General features: G+C 42.5%; 1 protein-coding gene across 1 annotated transcript in view; it reads right to left on the reverse strand.

The window, feature by feature from the left end:
• Positions 1–22,383, reverse strand: part of LOC118593186 (protein transport protein Sec16B-like) — a 41,653-nt gene that overhangs the window by 10,521 nt on the left and 8,749 nt on the right. Inside the window, exons 9-15 of the mRNA XM_036202496.1 lie at positions 22,089–22,319; positions 17,421–17,518; positions 14,415–14,496; positions 9,357–9,474; positions 7,691–7,802; positions 5,976–6,081; positions 504–644 (exon numbers count right to left, since the gene is read on the reverse strand). Coding sequence (XP_036058389.1) covers positions 504–644; positions 5,976–6,081; positions 7,691–7,802; positions 9,357–9,474; positions 14,415–14,496; positions 17,421–17,518; positions 22,089–22,319 — 888 coding nt within the window. The remainder of the gene's footprint in view (positions 1–503; positions 645–5,975; positions 6,082–7,690; positions 7,803–9,356; positions 9,475–14,414; positions 14,497–17,420; positions 17,519–22,088; positions 22,320–22,383) is intronic.

Raw genomic sequence — 22,383 nt, forward strand, 5'->3', positions numbered from 1 at the left:
TTGAGTTAATTGAAACAACTATTTGCTTGATTGCTGTTGCTGTTTTTCCCCATGGAACTAAGGGTTGGTATGTTTTTGTTTTCTTTTTTAAATGTGTCCCACACGTGATAAAATATTCTATGCATTTAAAAGTATTTTAATAAGGATCATTTCCTGTTTTAATCACGAAAATCTATTTTCAAAGGCCCGATTTTGTAATTAGAACAGCTCGCCACAGCTTGCTGTTTAACTGTACCAGGAAAGCAGACACGTGGAACTTCTCAAGCAAAACAACGCTGGTTTTCCAGCCCCCCAAGCCCACTGCCCCCTGCCATCCAGTTGTTCTTGTGTAGGCAGGCCTCTGCTTATCACATCGGGGCATGCATACATGGTCAAAGACAGCTGTGGACTCCAATTTTTCAGCGTCTTCAAAGAAGATGAAACATGGTGTCTAAGCCTCTCTACAATGGCTTCTCTGAACACTGAAGATAAAACTCCTACAGAGACCCCTTTGAGACACTCACCTTGATGAGCTCCGCTAATAGCACAGGATGACTGCCCCCTCCCTGGCTCAGGACAGCCTCACCAATGGCTTCACAGTAATGCAAGGCCTGGGATGCCAGGCCATAATCTGCCAGCCGGGAAGCATAAAGGAGCTTATACACCTGTGAAGAGGAACCGGGCCAGTGATGAGTCCATCCAGGCAGGAGAGAGGGAATGTAGATAAGACTTCTTGGAAGTCAGCTGACTGCCAGCTTCCCCTCACTCTGGCATCCAAATAGCAAGGGCCCTGAGCCATTTGGGGCAATTTATCTGTGTGTGGGCACAACTCCAAATCCAGCCTACATACAGTTCCTGCATTATGGAAAAATGGATGGGTGTGGGGGATCACATCAACTCATCTTCCCAGGCTCCATTGGAAAGGCAGCCCTTTTATCCAACAGACCATATCAGCCTGGGCACTCAAAGTACAACCCCAGGCACAAGGGCCCACATGAAGATATAAACTAGACCTTTTGAAGTCCAGTGGAAAGTACAGACAAATGCAGGAGTGGGAAGGGGCTTTCATAGAAGAAGAGATCAAGTGTGATGGCTCTGGTGTCAAACAAAACCAATCCAATTCAAGCTCACACTAGGTGTGGGACATTTAATCTAGTTCCTTTGCCTCTCTGTGCCTCAGTTTCCCCATTATAACATGGATAAATACCACCTATTCCATTGGAAGCTATAAAGATAAAAGGAGATGATTCACACAAAGCACTTAAAATAAATGGTGGGCACAAATGAGCTGGTAACATATAACCAAATCCTCTGAGCCTCAGTTACCTTTTTTTGCAAAAGGGGAAACCCCATAGAATTAGAAGTAATATTCAAGAAGCATAGTAGTACATGCTGAGTATGTGAAACAGTCAATAAAAATAGCTATGCTATGACTATCAGCCCAGAACAGTGCCAAAATAGCATGTGGGTGGGTTAAATAAAGAAGGAAAAGAAAAGAAACCAAAGTGCCTATGCAGGAGCTATGGAGAATAGAGCAGTTAGGTAAGGGAAAACTCTCAAAGAAGAGAGATTAAATGGGTTATTTATTTATAATAGAGTGATTCATTCCCAAGGTTGCATGTGTTCTGTGTTGCATGTGTGTTGCTATTATACCTGAGTACATTCTCAACATCAGGCACCGAAGGACATCCAGACATTAGAAAAAATCCCTAGTGTTGCAGGATATTTGATTACAATGTGTAAGGATGTATCACTGTGATTGGTTTAATAAAGAGCTAAATGGCCAATAGCCAGGCAGGGAGAATAAGTGGGACTTCTGGGCAAAGAAAGGAACTGGGGATGAATCTAGGCACACAGAGGAGATGCCAGGAGACACAGAACAAGTCAGAGGTATTGAATGAAAGAAGGGCAAAAATCTATGTGGTAGAATATAGATTTTAAAATATGGGTTAACTTAAGATACACAACCTAGCTGGGAACAAGTCTAAGCTACAGGCTGAACTTTCAGAATTAATAAGATGTCTCCATGTCATTATTTGGGAGCTGGCTGACAGGACAAAGAAAGACTCATTACTTATGGTGCCCAACATGGGGTATGTATTTCCACTTGAGAAAGTTTAAAAAGAAAAGTTCCAAACACACAAACACAGAATCAGACTCAGCTTCCTAGTCCCACAGTCTCTCAGGCAGACCGTGACAAGCAGAGATGCGGCTTCCAGCTGCTGCCTGCAGGCTGGAGCCAGTTGCCAGTGCCAAGTGCTAGCTGAGCCCATGCAGCAACTGACATGGCAGTTTAAGATTTGTCTCACATGGTCAGAGAATACTGCAGGCACTTAGTAAAGCCAGGTTCAGACACAGAAGACCTTCAAAAAGTTATAGTATGTTTAAACATGTGCTTAGATGGTAAAGAAAGAACTGAAAATGAGTATAGACAGTCACTAAAAATAAACAATTTAAAAATAATAAAATAAAGAAGTCTTTAAAGAAAAATACAGTAATATAAAAAAACAAGCCATGTAAAGATGGGAAATATACAGGTGTCTGGATCCTGTATGGTGCTTTGTTAACTCTGAATTTTTCAATGCTAATGAACAAAAAACAGTAGCTGCTAAGAGACATGGGTTAAAGAAACTGTTACATTAAACCAGCCTATGTATTTTAAGAATGTCTTAACTTCAAAATGGAAGTCAAAAACTATGTTGCACTGGGGAGGAAATTTTGCTTTTGTTTCCACAGTAAAAAAAAAAAAAAAAAAAAAAAAAAAAATTAATGGTTTGCTTCAAAATTAATGAAGATCAGATTTGATTTCGGGAAACCTCCTGAAAATCTAGACTACAGACATAAAAAAGAAACCAAGAAAAATTATAGGACAGGTGATATATATGCTAATCCCTCTTCTATGGGAACAGCTCTGAGACTGGAGGAAACGATAAATCTTGTTGGCTATTTAGTCCTCATGACTTATTATTATATGTCATCCTTTCATATGGCATGGATAGAGGTTTGGTTATACAGTCCAAACAAACTTATAAAGTTGAAGAATGTCTTTTAACTCCTCAAACATAAAACAAAAAACAAATCATCTTTGGCTGACTTGTATACAATACACAGTCCATATTTATGTTAATGTAAATAAGTATGTCACCTTTGAAAGTTTGTGTGTTTTCAGAACAAGGGGACCAGACACCAATGAAAATGGGTGGTCCAGGTGATCCAGCCTTTCAGAATGCCTCTGTTGCAGTTTCCTCAGAGTTCTGCATTTAGAACAACTTTAAGGCTGCTGCTACCTGAGATAGTCCAGCCTCACAGACTATTCTAACCAGGACTTCAGATAAAGCCTTGCACTTTCCCATTGCACAGAGACTAAACAACAAATGTTATAACTGCTTCTCTTAGGACTTGGCCATTATCTTAATTTTCTCAGGGTCCCCTGGGGATTCTGCTGGCCCCAGAAAACAGGAGACAGTCTAGAAGATACAATGTCCACATTCCCAAGAGGTGGGGTGAGTTGTTTTAGGTCATTTGGTGGGTTATGGATGTTTGTCATTGTTTAAGGGGATTGGTTACAAGTTGTTATTGGTCATGGTCAAGAGAAAAGTTGAGCAAAGAAGATTAGATTCAGGGATCTGTTTCTGAAGGGAAAAAGGGGGAATACAGTATAGAAATGATGGGATAAAAGGGTGGATTGTTGAGTATACTTTTGAATAACCATTAGTCTCAAATATTTTATAGTTATGGATTTTTGTATACTGATACAAATTTAAGGTTATTTTTGTTATACTATATATGTTTCTATTCTTGTTTAAGGTGCTGTACCTATGAAGCTCATTTAAAAATGTAATATAAAATTTTAGTCCTTGAAAGCTATTTAGGATAATAAAGAAAGACAGATTAGTAGTTAGTCATCTACAACAATCAGACTTATACTTATGTTAGGTATGCTTTCAGGGTCAAACAGATATATTTTAAATAGATAGATGGTCTTCAAATACTTCAAAGGCCTACAGAATACGGCCTTTAAAATGTTTTAATAACATAAGGCTTTTCATGACAGTGAGATATGTCTGCTCCTGGCAGCACCAATTTACTTCAAAAAAAAAAAAAAAAAAGGATGATGGGCATAAAAGAACCTCCATATGGAGTTTGCTTTCATCGTGTGTGGCAAAACTAGCCATTTGGGCAAGAAACTGCCCTTGCCTCAACTACTGACAGTATACTGAATAAGCAAGACACAAAGGAAAAAGACTGCCAAACTTTGCCAAGACAAGGTAAGATAGTCCTTCAAAATTCCTGCTTCACTGAAAAGTCTGTCAGATATTCTAGGCCTGTAGGCCAAAGATGGATGCCTCAACATTGCAGAGGAATCATGGGTGACTGCCCAGGTAGCCAGATGTTTCTTTCATCTCTATAGTTTTGTACGTTTCTTTCTCTGAATTTCCTGTTTACTCAGGTAATATTATAACCTTCTTGGGTCTCTGATGGAGCTGAAGATGAGCTAGTTTTCCCTGTTACCAAAACTCAGAAAAAAACTTACATAAGAGATGTAAAATTTATAAGGTGGAGAAACATAAAAGCTTAAATTATTTATCTAAGAAAGTGTTTTGAGATCTAAAAAGATAGTTTTGGGCTGGTGATACAAGTTATGATTAAAAGTGGTTTAGATACAAAACTTTGGACTCATCAAGATAGGATAGATGATAGAGTATTTTCTCTGAAATTGCCAAATACAGATGGCCTGGACATTGTAAATATAATTCTTACCTAATAATTGTTCTTATTGCATATAGTTTTACTGTGTTGGTGTTAAAATCTTTTCTTTTTATTTAGACAAAATGGGGGAAATGTTGCTAGATATTTGATTACACTGTGTAAAGATGTGTCACTGTGATTGGTTTAATGAAAAGCTGAATGGTCAATAGCCAGGCAGGGAGACTAGATGGGACTTCAGGGCAAAGAGAGGAACTGGGAATGAATTTCGGCACACAGAGGAGATTCCAGGAGATGCAGAACAAGTTGGAAAGAAAGGTAAAAAGCCATGTGGTAGAAAGTAGATTTTAAAATATGCATTAATTTAAGATAGAAGAGCTAGTTGGGAACCAGCCTAAGCTATAGGCCAAGCTTTCAGAAATAGTAGGAAGTCTCCGTGTCATTATGTGGGAGCTGGCTGATGGGGCAGAGGAAGAGTCATTACCCTGGGCTGAAGGGGATACTCAAGGCAGAGAAGAAAGGGATCTGCCCATAAAAAGGAAAGAAAATACAGAGTAGTGTCAAGTAAATGTGAGCTGGGGGCCTTGGAGCCAGTGCTGTGCCCGGAAGAGTCCGGTTCCAAGCACCAAGACGAACTACCTCAGTTTTAGGCCGATTTACAGCACAGGCTCCGCCGAAGGTCACACTCCACACCAGCAAGAGAGATGAGAAAAAGCTACTAGGTGCCGGGTCTCAAACCATGGGGGACTGGCCAGGGTGTGGATGCAATGCCTGCATCAGTCACTACAGACATAAAGAAGAATGAGCTGCCGACAGAGGCTAAGAGGAGAGAGCAGAGCCTCACAGTGTGCTGCCTCTTGCCCCACCGAAGTCCTGCAAGGGAAGGGAGAGTGGACAGGCCTAGGACAGAGCAGGAGGGAGGCTCCAGGAAAAGAGGCTGAGCTGCCGGTTGCACAGGATGGCTGTGAGAGCCGAGGAGAAGTTGAAGGGAACTGTGGGAGAAAAGAGTCCAAGGCAGCAGAAGTAACCGGAAGGCAGAGGCAGAAGTGTAGCAAGATTTCCGTGTGCCCGGAGTGAGGCCAGAGCCCCCAGCAGAGAGCTCAGAAGGGTTTTGCTTTCATATTGTAAAACCCCGACCTTCCAGGGACTCGGAACAAAATCCTAAGCCTTCCCACACTAATGCGGAAAAACGTAGGAGATAACTTGGCCCGAGGTACCAGGTACCAAACGGCAAAGCTGAAAACCTGGCTGCCCACAACTAAGCTGACGGTCCCTCCGGGTTCAGTTACCTGGAAAGAAGGGATGAAGGTTTTGGGGCGGCCCAGCATCTGGCAGTACTCGAAGATTTCTGTCCTCTGGATCGCCTCGATTGTAGCAAACTTCAAAAACTCCTGACTAAAACCGGGAATAACAATAACAGAGGTGAGATGCGAACGCTACTCTGCTCGCAAGCAGCTCCAAGAGAGGAAGTGGGGGTGGATACACTTCCTCCTCGCCCCACTTCCTCTTGGGTTTGGGGGACAAAGGGAATGAGCGTCGTGCCAGCTGTTGGAGAGGAGCCTGCCTGTGGGAAGGAGGTTCTGCGCCTACCTTAACGGAAGGCAGGACACTGTGAGTCTCCCACTTCAACATCCTAAAAGCTAGCCTTCAGCCCTAAGCCTGCCACACCCGGAGAAAAGCAAATCAGCCCGAGCGCACCAATGCAAAAGAGAAAGCCGCAGGGTCCAGGAGCACCACAGATGGTCTGGCAGAGAATGGGGAGGACCACTGAGCCAGAAAAAAAGTGACAGGTCTTGCACAGGAAGTTCATGTCGGCCAGTGAGGGTGAGAACCAGGGTGAATGTGATCCCAGACTCCCCTCCACAGCTTACTAGGTGCCTGACACCTCAGTCACCAGAAATATTTTTCAGAAGCTAACATATGTCCAGAAGCTTCCTCGGAATTCATAGACATAGACGAGGAGTCATATTAACTCAGGTACCTTTATGGTATGTAGCCCAGACAGGCTTCCTTGAGAAGCTGACTGTGCTTTCTGAGCCTAGGCTCTCAAGAAGGGTCTATGAGGTGGGCACATAGCTACAGTGGTAGAGGGATGGGGACATCAATCACAAGTTTGGCTCCTGTAGCCGGTCAAGTTCAACCTCCTGATGCACCAGCAATGCTACCTTAGACAATGCTTTCAATTTCTCTGCCCCTTGCGTTCCCTGCTGCATTTACCTTTCTTTTATATAAGGCAAATCTGTAACAAAGGAAACCATGCAAAGGAACTAATGGTGCCACATCTCAGACGTGTTTTCTTTTTCTCTGTTGAGACAAGTCGATAACCCTGGCTGGCTGCCTAGCCTAGAACTCACTGTTAGCTCAGGCTAGCACTGATCTTGCTACAATCCTCCTATCTATAGCTCTCGACTACTGGAATTCCAGGAGCATAATACCATGACTGCTCAGAAATCCTAACTATTGAGGAGAAGGGGGTAGAAAGATCCAGAACCGCTAGGGCCACCCAGGGCAAGTGTGTCTGTGTCAGCTCACTCCTCTAGGGCTCTGGGATTCTCTCAGCATAAAATCCTGAGGTATGGCTCCCATAAAACAAGTGACCAATGGGACAGGCTCCAAGGAGCTTGTGCCCCCACATTAATGTATTGAAGTAGTATGGAGGACCCAAAGAATAGGCTCTCAAAACAGGCCCAGGGCTGCCCAAAAGAGACTGCTTGTAAACTTCATTTTTTCTTCCTGTACAATCTCTGGTTGTGGAGCTAGGCTGCCACCCAGTGGCCAGCAGGGCACAATACACACCAGAGGCACCAGTTCAGGCCCTCTGGTGGTGTGCTGTGGCACCCTCTGGTCATCTTGTCTAGACCCGTGCAGAAGATATAGAGGAGGAGCCAGCAGCAGCTGAAATTTACACAAGAAAATGAATAGTGGAGCTATGAAAGCCAGCAAGGGCTAAAACAATCCATGGAAAACATCTTTGCCATTTCCTTTCCCTGCAAAAGTCACACACCTGTGGTTACTGCCCAGCAAGGCCAGATGGTCTGTCTTCACGGTGTAGTGGCCAAAGGGCACGTGAGCCATGAGATAGCAGAAGTGAGCCGCCTCCACAAGCCCTTTTCCAGCTGCAGGAAGAGAACAAGAGCCCCATCATGAAACGCACCCCGTGGGGCCCCCCATCTGAGCAGAACAGAGAGCGATAGCGTGAACTCCAGGGTCAGTGCAGAGACCTCAGGAGGATAAACCAGGGGGGTTCTCACAGTGTAAGTCACAGACACTTCCATCTCCCTCCCTCCCACGTCAGCTTTTCTTGACCAAAGATTTCAAGTCTCACCGGGTGCTACTTCACATTCCCCTGATGGGTTTGTTTTTGTTTTTTGTTTGTTTGTTTTTTGTTTTTTCCTTTAGGAATTTTCTAAGAGTCATGGTCCTTCCTGAGGCTGAGAAGTGAGAAGAGATGCCTATACCTAAGTAAAGTGGAACATCAGAAATGGATTTAATACATCCTCCTGGGGCGTGACTTCTTCTACTGCCGAAGTCAGACAGTCAAGGCTTTTCCTGTGCTCATAAAAATCCCATCAATTACCAAACTGTTCCTGATTGTTTTTAACGTTCTTTGTACATTTTCCACTGCCTTAAGGTTGAATTAAGTGGGTGTGACTGTTAATCTTCGTTGTCAACTTGAACAGAACTTGAATAACTTAGGAGATACGCCCTCTGGGTGTGCCCTTGTGGGTGTTCCCTGAGAGGTTTAACTGAGTAGGGAAGGCTCATTGGGTGTATGGGAGGAGCCATGCTCTGAGCTAGGATCTAGGGCTGAATAAGAAGAGAGGAAGGAGGAAGCAGGCTGAACCCCATCACTCATCTCTACTTCCTGACAGTGAATGCTACTGGGCCTCTAACCACAGCACACTCTGGCCATGACAGACTGTGATCCCTATGACTGTGAGCCACAGTAATCCCGTCTTTGCTAAAGGTTTGGTGGGCTGTTTTGTCTCAGCAGTGATAAAGTAACTAATGCAGTGGGTAGAGTACCAAACTCAGAGTCAGATACCCAGGAGACATGGACTGCCTTTAGTCAGGCAGCGGGGTGACAGCCATCACTTGTCACAGCCTTAGATGTGGCTGCTTCCAATTCAGCAAAGCAATTGTTCACCACGTTCCCCAAAGAACACCATGATTTCTAAAGTTCTGCCCAGACCAAATTTTCGAAGTAGTGATCTGGAATGTACTACAGCCATTAAGAGCTTGTAAGGCCATGTACACAGACAGATCATAGAAATAAAGGCAGAGTCACCAAGGTAGTTTAGACATTTCCCACCCAATGGCCCCTGACGGTCTTGAGGCATCGGGAAGTGGCATGCCCCTGTGTTAGTTCCAGGTAAAGGAGTCTCGCCTGTGACTAGAACATGCAGAGGGGGCTGCACAGCAGTGGCAAAACAGCTGCCAGTGGGAATTCTGGGAAAAACAAACCAAGCTGGCAAAGGGAATTCTGGAAAACAGAATTACACATAGATGTTTTTTAACCTGGAGTTTCTTAACCAGGAGAACAGAGCCTCCATAACCTGAGAAGGCCGAGCCATGGACTCCGGCTTCCTATAGTCTAAGACTCTAGTGTCAGCCATTGGAAGCTGGCCTGGAGGTGCCCTAGAGTAGGGGTAATGCTGGCTTCTGCTTACCCAGGGTATCCCCCATGCTGACAATCGCTCGCTGGTACAGCTCTGTGTCCCCAGCCTGATTTGACAGGATCACAGCCAAGTGGGGCCGCCAGTCTCCCCACAGCTTGTCTCCACAACACTGAAAAATAATAGTGATTTACAGTCATTTAGCACAGCCCAGGATATAGGTAAAGAAGACTGATGTTTATATATATGGAGTTCAGAGAGTGTCTGTTACACTGTCTGTGATGCTGTTACTCATTGATGAAGAGTTCACTCTGTGTGAAATGGCAGGTGTGTAACACAGAGCAAGTTGGTGGCACACACCTATAACCCAGCATTCAGGAGACTGAGAGGACATGTGACTTTGAGATGTGCCTGGACCACAGTGTGAGACCCTGTCTCCAAATAAAAATTTAAAAAGGAAAAATCATATATATGTCTGTATCTTTCTCTTTCTGTGTACATGTGTCTGTGAGTATATGTGTCTGTGTGTTTTTGTGTATGTGTGTCTATGAGTATGTGTATATATCTGTCTCTGTGTGTTTGTGTCTCTGTGTGTGAATATGTGTGTCTGTGTGAGTGTGTATTGTTTGTGTGTGTTTGTGTATGTGTGTGTGTGTCTCTGTGTCTGTGGGTGAGTCTGTGTTTGTATATTTATGCCTCTCTGTGTATGTGTGTGTGTGTGTGTGCGCGTGTGTGTGTGTGTGTGTGTGTGTGTGTGTGTGTGTAATTTATAAGGCTCTTGGGTGATAAATAAAATGACATATTAACTTACTAACTTTCAAGTTTTTTTCCCTGTGCCTTCACTTCAAATATCTAGAAACAAACTTCTCCCACACCCCAGAAAAAATTTTCTCTAGTGTTTCAGTGAGAAAAGGAAAAGTGAAAGATTGATTGCCCTTGTCTCATGAGTAGAGAAAGCTAACCTGGCACATAAGTCCTGGACTCCGGGTTGCTCACTGTCTTAAGTGGCTAGAATTGCTTGGTCTTACAAGACCCTCACACATGGCAGCTTTTACAACACTGCTGTGAAATGTACTTCCTATTACCACTCAAGGACGAGGGAATCAAGCAGGCTTTCAATGTCCATCTATTTCCTCTCCACCCATTCCCTGGTGATAATGCGGTGGCTATGGACTCCACTAGGGGGCAGGAGAAAGCCAGCAGACCCATAGAACTCTCAAGAAGCCCCACCATACATGGTGCTTTCCTTGTGTTCAGATTTTGCAGTTATGTCTTTGGTCTATTTGGAGTTTGTTTTTATGTAAGGTGATAGACACTGGTCTAATTTCATTCTTCTGTATGTGGATAAATCAGTTTTCCTGGCACCATTTGTTGAAGATGTTTGCTTTCTTCCAGCTTATGTTTTTGGCATTTGTGCAGAATATTAAGTGACTACAGTTACAGGTACTCATGTTTGGGCCTTGGACTTTGCTCCGTTGGTCTACAGGTCTGTTTTAGTACCACTGTCATTTTCTTTTTATTACTGTGGCTCTGTAAAATATCTTAAGATCTGGAATGATAATCCCTCCAACCTTGTTCTTTTTGCTCAGACCGTTTTGGCTATCCAGGGTCTTCTGCGGTTCCACATGAATCTTAGGATAGTGTTTTCTATTTTTGCAAAGAATGAGATGGGGTTTTGATGGGGATTGAATTGAATATGTAAATAGCTTTTGGTAAATTGGTCATTTCACAATATTCTGTTAATCCACGAACATGGAATGTATTCTTGTTTTTAATGTCTTTTTCTATCTCTTTCTTTGGAGGTTTAAAGTTTTCATTACACAGATCCTTCACCTCCTCTATCAGACTTATTCCTGGATATTTTATTTTCTTTGAGGCTATCATGAATGGAAGTATGTCCATGATCTCTTCCCTTGAATGCTTGTTGGTGGTGTGTGGAAAAGCTATTGATTCATAAAAGTTGATCCTGTATCCTTCCACATTGCTGAACTTGACATTTCTAAAAGCTTTCTGGTAGAATCTTTGGGATCTCTTATGTATAATATCATGTCATCTGCAAATATGGATAGGTTCTCTCCACATAGAACAATGTTGGCTGTGGGTTTCTCACATGTATTTTTAATTATGTTGAGATATGTTCTCTCTAGTCCCACTCTCTGGGACTTTTATCATGAAGGCATACTGGAGTTTGTCAAAAGCTTTTTCTGCATCTATTGAGATGACCCTGTGATTTTTGTCTTTAAGCAGATTTATGCAGTTTATTGCATTAATTGACTTGCATACACTGGACCTCACCCTAGGCCACCCTCCTTGGAAAAGGACTTCAGGGGAGAAAGAATCAATGAAGAATCAACATAATGTGATAAACTCTACACAGGCCCTGGATTCAACCCAAGTCCTGATTCACACAAACGGTGCAAACGTGAGCCAGTCTTTAATTTTCTCTGAACCTTTGTTTTCCTCATCTCTAGAATGGGGAACATCATTTCTACCTAGCAGTATTCCTGGTGACAATGAGAGTAAGACAGTTATAAAAAGCACAGGACACAGTGCTTCACACTGGGTTTGCACTTTATAAATTTCACAATAGGCATGAGCACACATGTGCATATGTACACTTACACCACACACACACACACACACACACACACACACACACACACAGTAGAGGAAAGAGGTAATTTACAAAGCAGTCTAAATCAATCCTGCTCCTTAGTTAGAGAGAGAGGAGAATTGACAATAATTGCTAACACTTACAGTTCAAAACTATGTGTAATTATTTCGTGTTTATAATCATCACAAGGAATGGAGGATGCTCCATCCAACTCCGTGTGATACCTATTCCCTGTCTATTTCAACAGCACAGCACAAATGCATATCATAATGGTGATCATAAGAAGTCATCATAGTAATAGCAGTTTTAATTTACAACAATGACTTAGACCATGAACCACACCCTGGGCTAAACATTTCTCCTGCCAACAATCGCATGCCCCAGGGACATTGCTACTCTCACTTAAACATATAAGCCAGGCTCTTCTTATAAGAAGGAAGAGAAACTCCTTCTACAAAAAGAAAATAATCTTGGAAGCCATCCTTTGCCCCCTCCCTGGTTTGGGGCAAGGGAGGATAGGATAAAGCAGAGAGAGACAGAGACAGAGACATAGAGAGACAGAGATACACAGAGAGAGACAGAGAGACAGAGACAGACAGACACAGAGACAGACAGACAGACAGACAGAATGAGAATTGATTAACATTTCTTAATGGGATAGACATGTAAGCATGATGGCTAACAGGTTCAGACATTCTTGTTCCTTTAACTTCACAATAATTCTGGTGGCTGACCATCAAAATCTCCACTAAGAGGAAAACAGTGACATTAAATAGTAGCCGAGTCTGCCTACCAGTAATGAGCAAAGTCAAGCTTAAACCTGGGATGAACTCCACATCTGTGTGTCCAGTAGACATGCCTCCTCCATGACACCATCGATGTAGCAGAAAGGTAGCCTTGTATTTGATGTGAGGGCTAGGAAGTTCTCACACTCTAAGATCAAATACTGCAATGGCACATCACCTGTGGAGCCTTGACTCCCTTATCTAAGAGCAGGGAAATGAGCTAATGCTTCTTCGTCACTGAGGCCCAATGGACCACAGGTTAATTATATCACTTTCTCCATTAGGTGCTTCGTGTGACATGGTACAATTTTATTGCAGTGTTAAAGCTTCCATTCAGCTGAATTGTGAAGCATACCCCATATTCCAAAATAGCCCATTGGTTTAATGGTGGGGAACAGGAAGCATCATTTCTTTTTGCTTTGCTTTGCTTAGAATTATCCACAGCAAGAAGAATGTCAAAAAAAGAGGAAGAAAGAGAGAGGGGGTGAAATTCATTTTCATTAAAACCCATTGCTAGCAAAAACTCAGGCTTCAAATATAAGATATGGCTGCCATAAGTAATGGAGACTGAATGGCAATGCATTGGGCAGGAACAGAGGTGATGAAATAATGCTTCTATGCAGCAAGAACATAAAGCAAACATAAGGGAGTTCAGGAAGGAGCTGGTACCTCACGGGTAGAGCTCAGGCAAGGAATGGAGGAAATGTTAAAGAAACAAAGACAAAAAAGTTAGAACAAATGAGCAAGAGACACTGAGGAAAGCAGTGAAGGACCGAGGGCAGAGGTGAGAAAAGAGAAGAAGGAAAGATGGGAGTAGACAAAGGAAAGATGGGGGAGGGAAAGAAAAAATATTCTTAATTTAAGGAAAAAAGTAAAAGTCGGGTAGGTGGCACATGTTTGGAATCCTAATACTTGGGAGATGGTGACAGGAAAACCAGGAGTTCAAGATCAACCTTAGGTACATACTGAGCTTGAAGCCAGCATGGGTCTCAAAAGGGAGATAAATATATTTCTATAATTCACATGTTTGCATATAGTTTATACAGGTGAAATAGACATGGAATGCCTGGAAATAAAACCAAAATAAGTATTGAAAGATATAATCCAAGAAAATGTTTCTGAATTCTAAGATATGAATGTGTACATTCAAAGGGCAGGCTATGCAGTATTGCCAGAAGAAAAAAAAAAAACAGACCCAGACAGTCAATGCCAAGATATGTGCTGGTAAAGCTATTGGATAAGAAAAGAATACATTGGCTCAAAAAGATCAAATCTACTGTAGTGGAGACATTCTTGAGCAGGCCTCCACCTTATCCTCAGCCATGTTCAGTTCCAAAACACAAAGCCCAACATGCCCAGCTCTGGAGGATTGATGTGCAAAGCAATATCTCTTGTACAATAGGAGGAAGGAAGGTCTTTAGAACCAGACAAACCTGAGCCAGTCATGACCCCACTCTTTACTACCCCCATAAGCCATTTTACACCTCTGTTTCTGTGTCCACAAAAATGGAGATAAATAACTCCTATCTCCATGCATGAAATCAGCTACTATGTATCAAATCATATACGGGCCAAGCACGTTGTAGATCATCAATAAACTCTTATTCATGCCTCATCTTGAAAGGTATTGCTACATTCCCAAGGAGTCCCCAACAGCCAACTCCTAGCCCTTAGGACTCTGGGGTATAGAAGGAAGACTGTCACAGAGAGTACCGTGGCTGCTTGTGGAATCCTTCCCGACATGAGCTGGAAGAGGGTCTGCAGAGGGTCGTTGAGTGCCAGCGTACTGGTGAAGCTGTGAGAGGAAAGGACAGTCAGTGGGGAATCAAGCCCAGAGGGGACCCCTCAGCAGCACGCAGGCCTGAACATTCCACTTGAGAGGAGCTTCTGTTTTGGAACGCTTCTCTCTGCTCTGGCTGTGCCTTTGTGGCCTTTTAAGGAAAATCATCCGCATCTTCACCACATCATACTCCCCCAAGAAGACTCATTGTTCAAGGATATTTTTTGCATTTTCGCCCTAACATCCTAATTCTTGAGTAGTCGCTTCTAAATGCCTTCTATTGGTGAGCTGGCCTCCCACATCCCCAGGTCATCTGGGTAGCCCAGCAGTAAACCTGAAATCTCTTCTCCATGGGCCCCTCCTCCCCAGCCACCCTCAGTTCCTCCTCACCAAACCCATCCCACTAAGCATCATTTTTCCGGCTCATCTCAAGCTTGGGTCTGTAGAGCTTTGACTCATAAGCACTAAGTAGCCGTTTTCAATAACCAAAGAGGCATGGAAGAGGGACCAGAAATGATCCTGCTGATGACAAACTGTAGGATATGCTTAACAAGGATATAATAAGCTCTACAGCTGATCTGAGATTTAAGCACACTCAGTAAGAGATATTTTTCACAATTCACTGGGCCCCATCAAAAATCAATGGCCCAAGGCAAAACTCTGTAGCAGAGATGTATGCTACAACATGGGGATGTGGGATGTTCATTTCCAAAACCCAAAGGGAAAATCATCCCTCAGATCACCATCTTTTGCTTAATAGCACCCTTGCCACAGGAGCTCAGCACACTCAGCGTTACAGACAGAAAAGTACCCACCACTCCAGCCTGGGGCCATAATGGGGAGAGGGTGGCATTGCTTATGCCTGGGAAGATGGAGTTAAAGTAATAAAGAGTCTCACTGAGACCATCATGAAGAACAAACCACCAGGCAGTGTGGCAGCCAATAGGAACCCAGAACTTAAAGCTGAGTGTATGTCCCCTCATCCAACTCTCTGTCCAACAGGATTTATGGCCAATCCAACCTACACTAAGCTAAGAGGGCTGACTCCACAACCTCAGTCAGCCCTCAAAGACATCTTTCTCACACTCTGACCCAAACCTGCTCCTACAGAAGCCCCCCCCCCAACTCCAGCCACCTATGATGTGCACAGAAGTGTGGAGGATGCATAGGGAAACTCTTCCATGATGTCCACCTAGACCCAACACCTCCTCTTCACACTGAGTCCCCATTGCTATATTTCATCCCACTTACTCCAGTGTGCTTTGCTGTAGTTAGAGTTTTCCTGCCTGGCCCACAGTTAGAACAAATCTCTCACCCGCCAGGCCCATAGATGCTCGGAACCAACCAAGTAATCACACAAAAACTTATATTGCTTACAAACTGTATGGCCATAGCAGGCTTCTTGTTATCTACTTCTTCTATCTTAAATTAACCCATTTCTGTTAGTCTATACTTTGCCACATGGTTTGTGGCTTACCCGTGTCTTTACATGTTGCTTCTCATGGCAACAGCTGGCAGTGTCTCCCACTCCAGCCTTTACTTCCCAGAATTCTCTTCTCTCTTGTCCTGCCTATATTTCCTGCCTGGCCACTGGCCAAACAGCATTTTATTTATACAGAGCGATATCCACAGCATTTCCCCTTTTCTTTTTTTTTTTTAAAGCAAGGTTTTAACTTTTGCATAGTAAAATTACATATAACAAAACAATTATCAAGCAAGAATTACAGTTACAATGTTAAAGAAGATATCCTATCTATCTTATATTTGTGAGTCCAAGGTTTTATATCCAACTTATCTTTTGTCATAACTGAGAAAATTTAAGCAGAAGCAGTGAAGGGTAAGGTTTCTGCTCTTGCTCTGACCTCGTGGTTTTTAACTCAGCAACTGGCTCTATGTTTCTTGTTTAACAAGATGGTTATATCTACATTTTGCTCCTGTCCCTACCTTGTGTTGGCTTGGTCATTTTCCCTGCTCCATCATGGCCCTTGGTTCACTGTCAGCTGTGATTCCTAAGTATGCCTCGTCTCTCCACATTCCTAGTCCAATTAATGCCATGTTAATGCTAGTCTACCATGGTTCATGGTTCTAACCAGCTCATATCCCTACCAGCCCTTCAGAAGCCACAGCCTCGGGGCAACACCAGACTCTGGACACTTTCTTAAATCAAAACCACTTAGCCTCCAGGCTCCACCAGCTACACTTTAGTGACCCCTCCACTCTTCCTTCCCTAATGAACTGTCTAAACCAGCCCCTCCCAAAGAGGACAACTACAGCGTAGACTATTCTGAACTCTCAGAAACTCTGGCCCCTGGGGAGTTTTGCCAATATGTTTCATTCCATTTCAATAAGTTTAAAGAATGCTTCTTTGCCTAAGTTATAAGACTCTAGGGCCAGTGAGACTGCTTAGCTGGTAAAGCTACTCACTGCCAAGCTTGATGACCTAAGTTTAGATGCCCTGGATCTACATGATAGAAAAAGAGAACTGACTCCCATGAATTGTTCTCTGACTTCCACACACACTCCATGGCACATGTGCACACACATGCCGAGAGACATACATAATAAATAAATAAATGTTCAAAAATGAAGAATCTTGAGAACTGAGCATGAAAGTGGTATGCTTATAATCCCACTACTCGGGAGGTTGAGGACAAAGAGAATGAGAAGGAAGAAGAGAGGGGAGAGGAAGGGAGGGGAGAGAAGGAGAAGGGAGGGAAGAACAGGAGAGGAGAGGAGAGGAGAGGAATCAGGAAATGAAAAATGCTATACCCATTTTAGCAAAGAGAACTTGGACAGCTGTGTGTGGAACTTCTCAATGCATTTTTTTTACTTCTCTCCTACACATACACACACACACACACACACACACACACACACACACACACACACACATCACCTTTGGAATATCTGCTCTTCTGGTCTTTGTAAGCTAGACTTACCCACTCATGACCCAATTGTAGGTCCTTGGGTCCATCTTACTGGCTAGGAACAAGGCATGGCCCCACAAGTGGTTCTTCATAGCCCATTCCAAAGCCTCCTGAAAAGCAAAGCATGACACAAAATAGTACCTTGCCCGTCTTCCTCCAATAAAAACAACAAATTTCCATACATAAGCATTTCTGTACTCCAAGCAGCAGAAAATCCCAGGGAAACTTAGAGAAGGAAGAAGGGAGAGCAGGAGTATGGGTGTCACACAGCATGGTACTAGTCTCTAACTTGTCCACTCCCCCAGCCATCACCCACTAGGATATAGCATTAGCATCTTCTCAAACATGGTCACCAAGTAGTCTCATCTCTTTAGTATAAGCTACAAAATACTTCTAAGGGCCTAACTACCAAAAATAAGGGAAAGAGTTCACTCCAAAGACTGAGTCTCAAAATATGAGTAGCAAAAATGTATTTCTATGGCCCTGCTGCCATTTTTAGCACTGTGGCAAAGGTGACATCTTCCTTCCTAGGCACACAGGTGGACATTCCCCCACCTCACAGCCTCCTGAGTGTGGCTGAGCATGGCATGGGACTGACAGTTTCACTTCTGGGTTTGGCCCATAAAATCATCCGCATTCATTCCTAATATGCCTTATCCCATCAGGTAGCTGAATGAAAAGGACTCCTAGGGAACCTTGGGAATTCTGAGCTGATGGTGGTGAGGGCCGCAGCATCCTGAGTCTGACACCATGGAAGAGGGTTAGCCTACTGGTACTCTGATGAGAAGTTATAAATGGCTACTGTGCTTAAACCTGTGTTCATGGGAGCTAGCCTGCAAAGACTAACTGCCTGTTAACTCTCAGATGCTTTGTCAGGATTTATTGGAATGGTAGCGCCATTGAGTAAGATGGACTAACGCCGCAAATTTTAAAACCACACACACACACACACACACACATACACACACACTTGCTGTTTTGATTCAACTTATAGTTGAGGTTTTGAACTAGTATTAATAGGTTCCTTGGTAGAAAAAAAAAAAAACATGATTTCTGGCAGGAAGTCACTAAAGAGATAATTCTACCTCCATATAACAAGTATCATTATTATCCCAACATATCTCCATGTAATCGTATTAGATAGAAGGGGAAAATTTAATAGTCACAATTAAGAACTTCAGCCCTCAGGTCCAGCAGAGCAAGTGGGGAAAAAAATGACATTAAGACAATTTTTTTAGCATGCTTTAAATATTTCATAATTCTTTTTTATTTGTTTTTTAAAGAAGTGACCAATTGATTGGTTGGGAATTACTGGTTGACTCAAAATTCTGCCCATCCCAAAATTATAATTTATGAATAAGTAAAGAACTTGAGAACTTATTCAAGGTTGTCAAGATTATTAAATACCAGAAATAATACCTGAGTCAAATATGAATAAAGGGATCTTGCTAACCAATCCTCTTTCATCATCCTGCAGTGATGCTCCAGTCTCCCTCCACTGCTCACCCACATCTATTGCTCTGTGTGGTGAGGTACCCAGAAGCCTGAGTTCAGGCTCGCGCTACCTAGATCCAAGCCCCACACCTAAATCTAACTGCCCAGCCTGTAAATCTGTAAAACAAAAATAGAACCTAACACACAGGTTTCTATGGAGATAAATCAGATAAGGCATAGAAGATATTGAGCTAGTGCCTGACAAGTAAAAAATCATTATTTTAATCTCTGCTTTGTTATTGTTGTTATTATAGATATCATTCATCTTTCTTGAAGGAAAAGTTCAAGACTGATTTATCTCTGTATGCCTCACTGGGTGAGAAGTAGTACTGCAGATAGATTTTGTTTGTTTGTTCGTTTTGCTTTGTTTTAATGGAATAAATGGATCACTGGGAAAACCACAATTCCCTGGCATATAATGAATGTATAGAAATGACTGTAATTTGATACCACTTGTTTTTATAAGTTATCATGTTAAGTGCTCACATAAAAGAAAGCATCATCTTTAAAAAACTCAAGAGGCAAAGTATTAAAATTTCAAAGTTGGGGCTGGGGAGATGGCTCAGCAGTTAAGAGCACTTATTGCTCTTACAGAGGACCCAAGTTCAATTCCCAGCACTCACTCAGTGGCTCACAACCACCTGTAACTCCAGTTCTAGGGATCTGACACCCTCCTTCTTCTGGCCTTCCTAGGCACATGGCCTTCCACAGGCATGCCTGTGGTGCACATACATACATACAGGCACTCACACATACACATACAATAAAAATAAACAATTTTTAATGTCAAAGTCACAAAAGTAACTCAATTTCATTTTTATAAATTAATTTGAAAATGGAGGAAAGCCAACTAAATATGACACACCCCCAAAAAAAAAAGATTTGTGGTTTAGAACCAAACATCTTAAAGAGCTAAAGAACACAAGCAATTCAGCCCACACAGATAAAGGGCTCTACAGGAAAAAGAGCCTGGGACAAGCCTGGGACAAGAATCATCACAGGTGAAAAGCTAATTTCATTCACAATAACAGAAGTGCCAATGTATACACTGAATTGTATTCTTTCACCTCTCGAGTCGGCACAGATCACAAGTGTGAGGGCACTTTCATGAGGATGAAAACTAATGGTTTCACCCTTTGCTCATGGAGCTAATTGATACATCCTAAGAGGCAATGTTTTAACATCTATCAAAATTATAAACTGCATACCCTTTGACCCAACACTTCTGCTGCTAGCAATCTATCTTACATATATTCTCTCATAGTGGACAAAATTACAGTGATGTCCTAGCATGGGTGTGAAGTGTTCCCCACAAAAAGCCCATGTGTTGAAGGCTTGGTCTCCAGCTATTGGGAGGTAAATGGATTATACGGACTCTAATTTCACAAGATGGAAGGCATTGTATACGTTGTAATATAGCAAATACTATAAAGAGCAGGTACAGCAAAATATTCCTAAGGCCAAATCCAGAATGCTGCCAGATTGAGTACAGTCCACAAGTTCAGAACACTTTGTACCTTCTTAATGATTAGAAAAAAAACAAAATAAAAATAATATTTCATTACATATATAGTTTTAATCCATATACCTTGTCCATAAGAAAAGTCTGCAACACAGCCATACTCCTTCATCCTGCATTTCCTGTGACTGCCCTCTACCTCAAGGGCAAAGTTGGCAAAGCCTAAAACAGTCACTCCTACCCTTTTAGGGAAAAGCTTGTCAACTCCAAAGTTTATCATCTAGGATAGCTTGTTAAATTAAAAATGTGAAGTCCAATAAGGATATATAGAATGGTGCCATGAGAAAATAATTATACATCCAAAAAGTATCTCCAGACATTTTTTAAAGATTTTATTTTTAACCACATGTGTGCGTATCTGTATGTGTACATGCCCTATGGAAGCCAGAGGCATCTAATCCCCCAGACCTTGGCTTACAGCACTTATGAGCTGCCTAACATGTGTGCTGGGAATGGAACCCAGGTCCTTTGGAAGAACAATACACATTCTTAACCACTGAGCCATCTCTCCAGCCCCTCTAGATAGTATAAAAAGATAAATCAAATGTCTGGGGATGGGAATCTTCTTGTATTGTATTCCTATCACCTCCTGTTTTAATTGTTTAACTAAGCTGATTTGATTTTAATCATATTTTTAAATATTCAGATTTACTTTATGATTTTTATAAAACATGAGAACAACTTCCAAATTAAATAAGGCAACCCTCTCCACCCATTACATGAAAGCATTCAGAGCTGGTAGGAATGCCTGAGATCCAGTGGCAGGGATGTTATTCATAAACAATCTCTCCATAAACAAAGTTGTTGTATATGTGAATAAACTTTTAGAAATGCATAGTCTTTAATCTACTAATTTCTAGTAAAATGTACAATTACATAATTTGCAATAACAAAATTGTAAATTGTCTTAGTGTTCAAAATAGTGAATTTAATTTCATTATTTTTAAATTATGTGTATGGGAGGGAGGACATTCACATGAGTTTAGGTGCCCACTTAGAATGGAGGTATTGGATCCCCATAGAACTGGAGTTATGGACTATTGTCAGCAGCCCAACATGGGTACTAGGAACTGAATCCAGGTCCTCTAGAGGAACAGTGAGCACGAGCCATCTCTCCGGCCCCTAGAATGTTTCTTTGTAAAGTACTTGTTAAGAATGTGCAAAGCACGGAGTTGAATTCTTAGCATTACAAAAATATTAAAATTGTACTATTCGGACATATTTAATGTTATTTGGGTATTTTACTGTGTGATATTAAATGTAAAAAGAAATAAACAATTATATATGGATTATTGGGGGTTGCTGATTTGTTTTGAGACAGGGTCTCCCTTTATAGTTCAGGCTGGCCTCTTAGCCAAATGAGTGCACCACCATGCCTGGCTCATCTATGTGACTTAAATTGATTTTTAACAGGGAAAGGCTAGGAGGAGTAAATACATAAAATGTGAACAGATGTTGTCTTTTAACTGTAGGAAAACATGAACACTGCAGGTGTGAATGGCAAGTGCCTACGTATTTTTATTTTTTTCTCACTGTAACTTTCTGGACATCTTTCTGGACGTGTTCTAAAAGAAGTGTGTTCTAGCCCTGTCGTTAGAGGAGGGAGAGATGGGGCCAGGGGTGGTGGTGGCTCGTCTGAAGGAAATCTGAGGGAAAGGCTTTCTCACCTTCTTCCTTCCATAGTAGAGCAGCTTGGTGAATTTCTCCACGATCTGCGCTGGCGTCTCCACGCTGGGGGGAATCTCCCCGGTTAGCAGGTTGCGAGTCCCGGAGTTCAGCACTGGCCAGTCCTCATCAGTCAGGTTGATGAGGTTGGCCACTGGGGGCTGTCTCTTGTACTTCTCCAGCTTCCTGCAGTCCTGCATCAGCAGCTCAGCAATGTCAGACCCCACCATGGACTGCAAGGTAAAGAGAGTTGTTCTGCGGGATGATCCCAACTGGTCCCCAGGCTGGGCGCCCAGG

The sequence above is a fragment of the Onychomys torridus genome, chromosome 11, assembly GCF_903995425.1.
Source record: "Onychomys torridus chromosome 11, mOncTor1.1, whole genome shotgun sequence".
Lineage (NCBI taxonomy): Eukaryota > Metazoa > Chordata > Mammalia > Rodentia > Cricetidae > Onychomys > Onychomys torridus.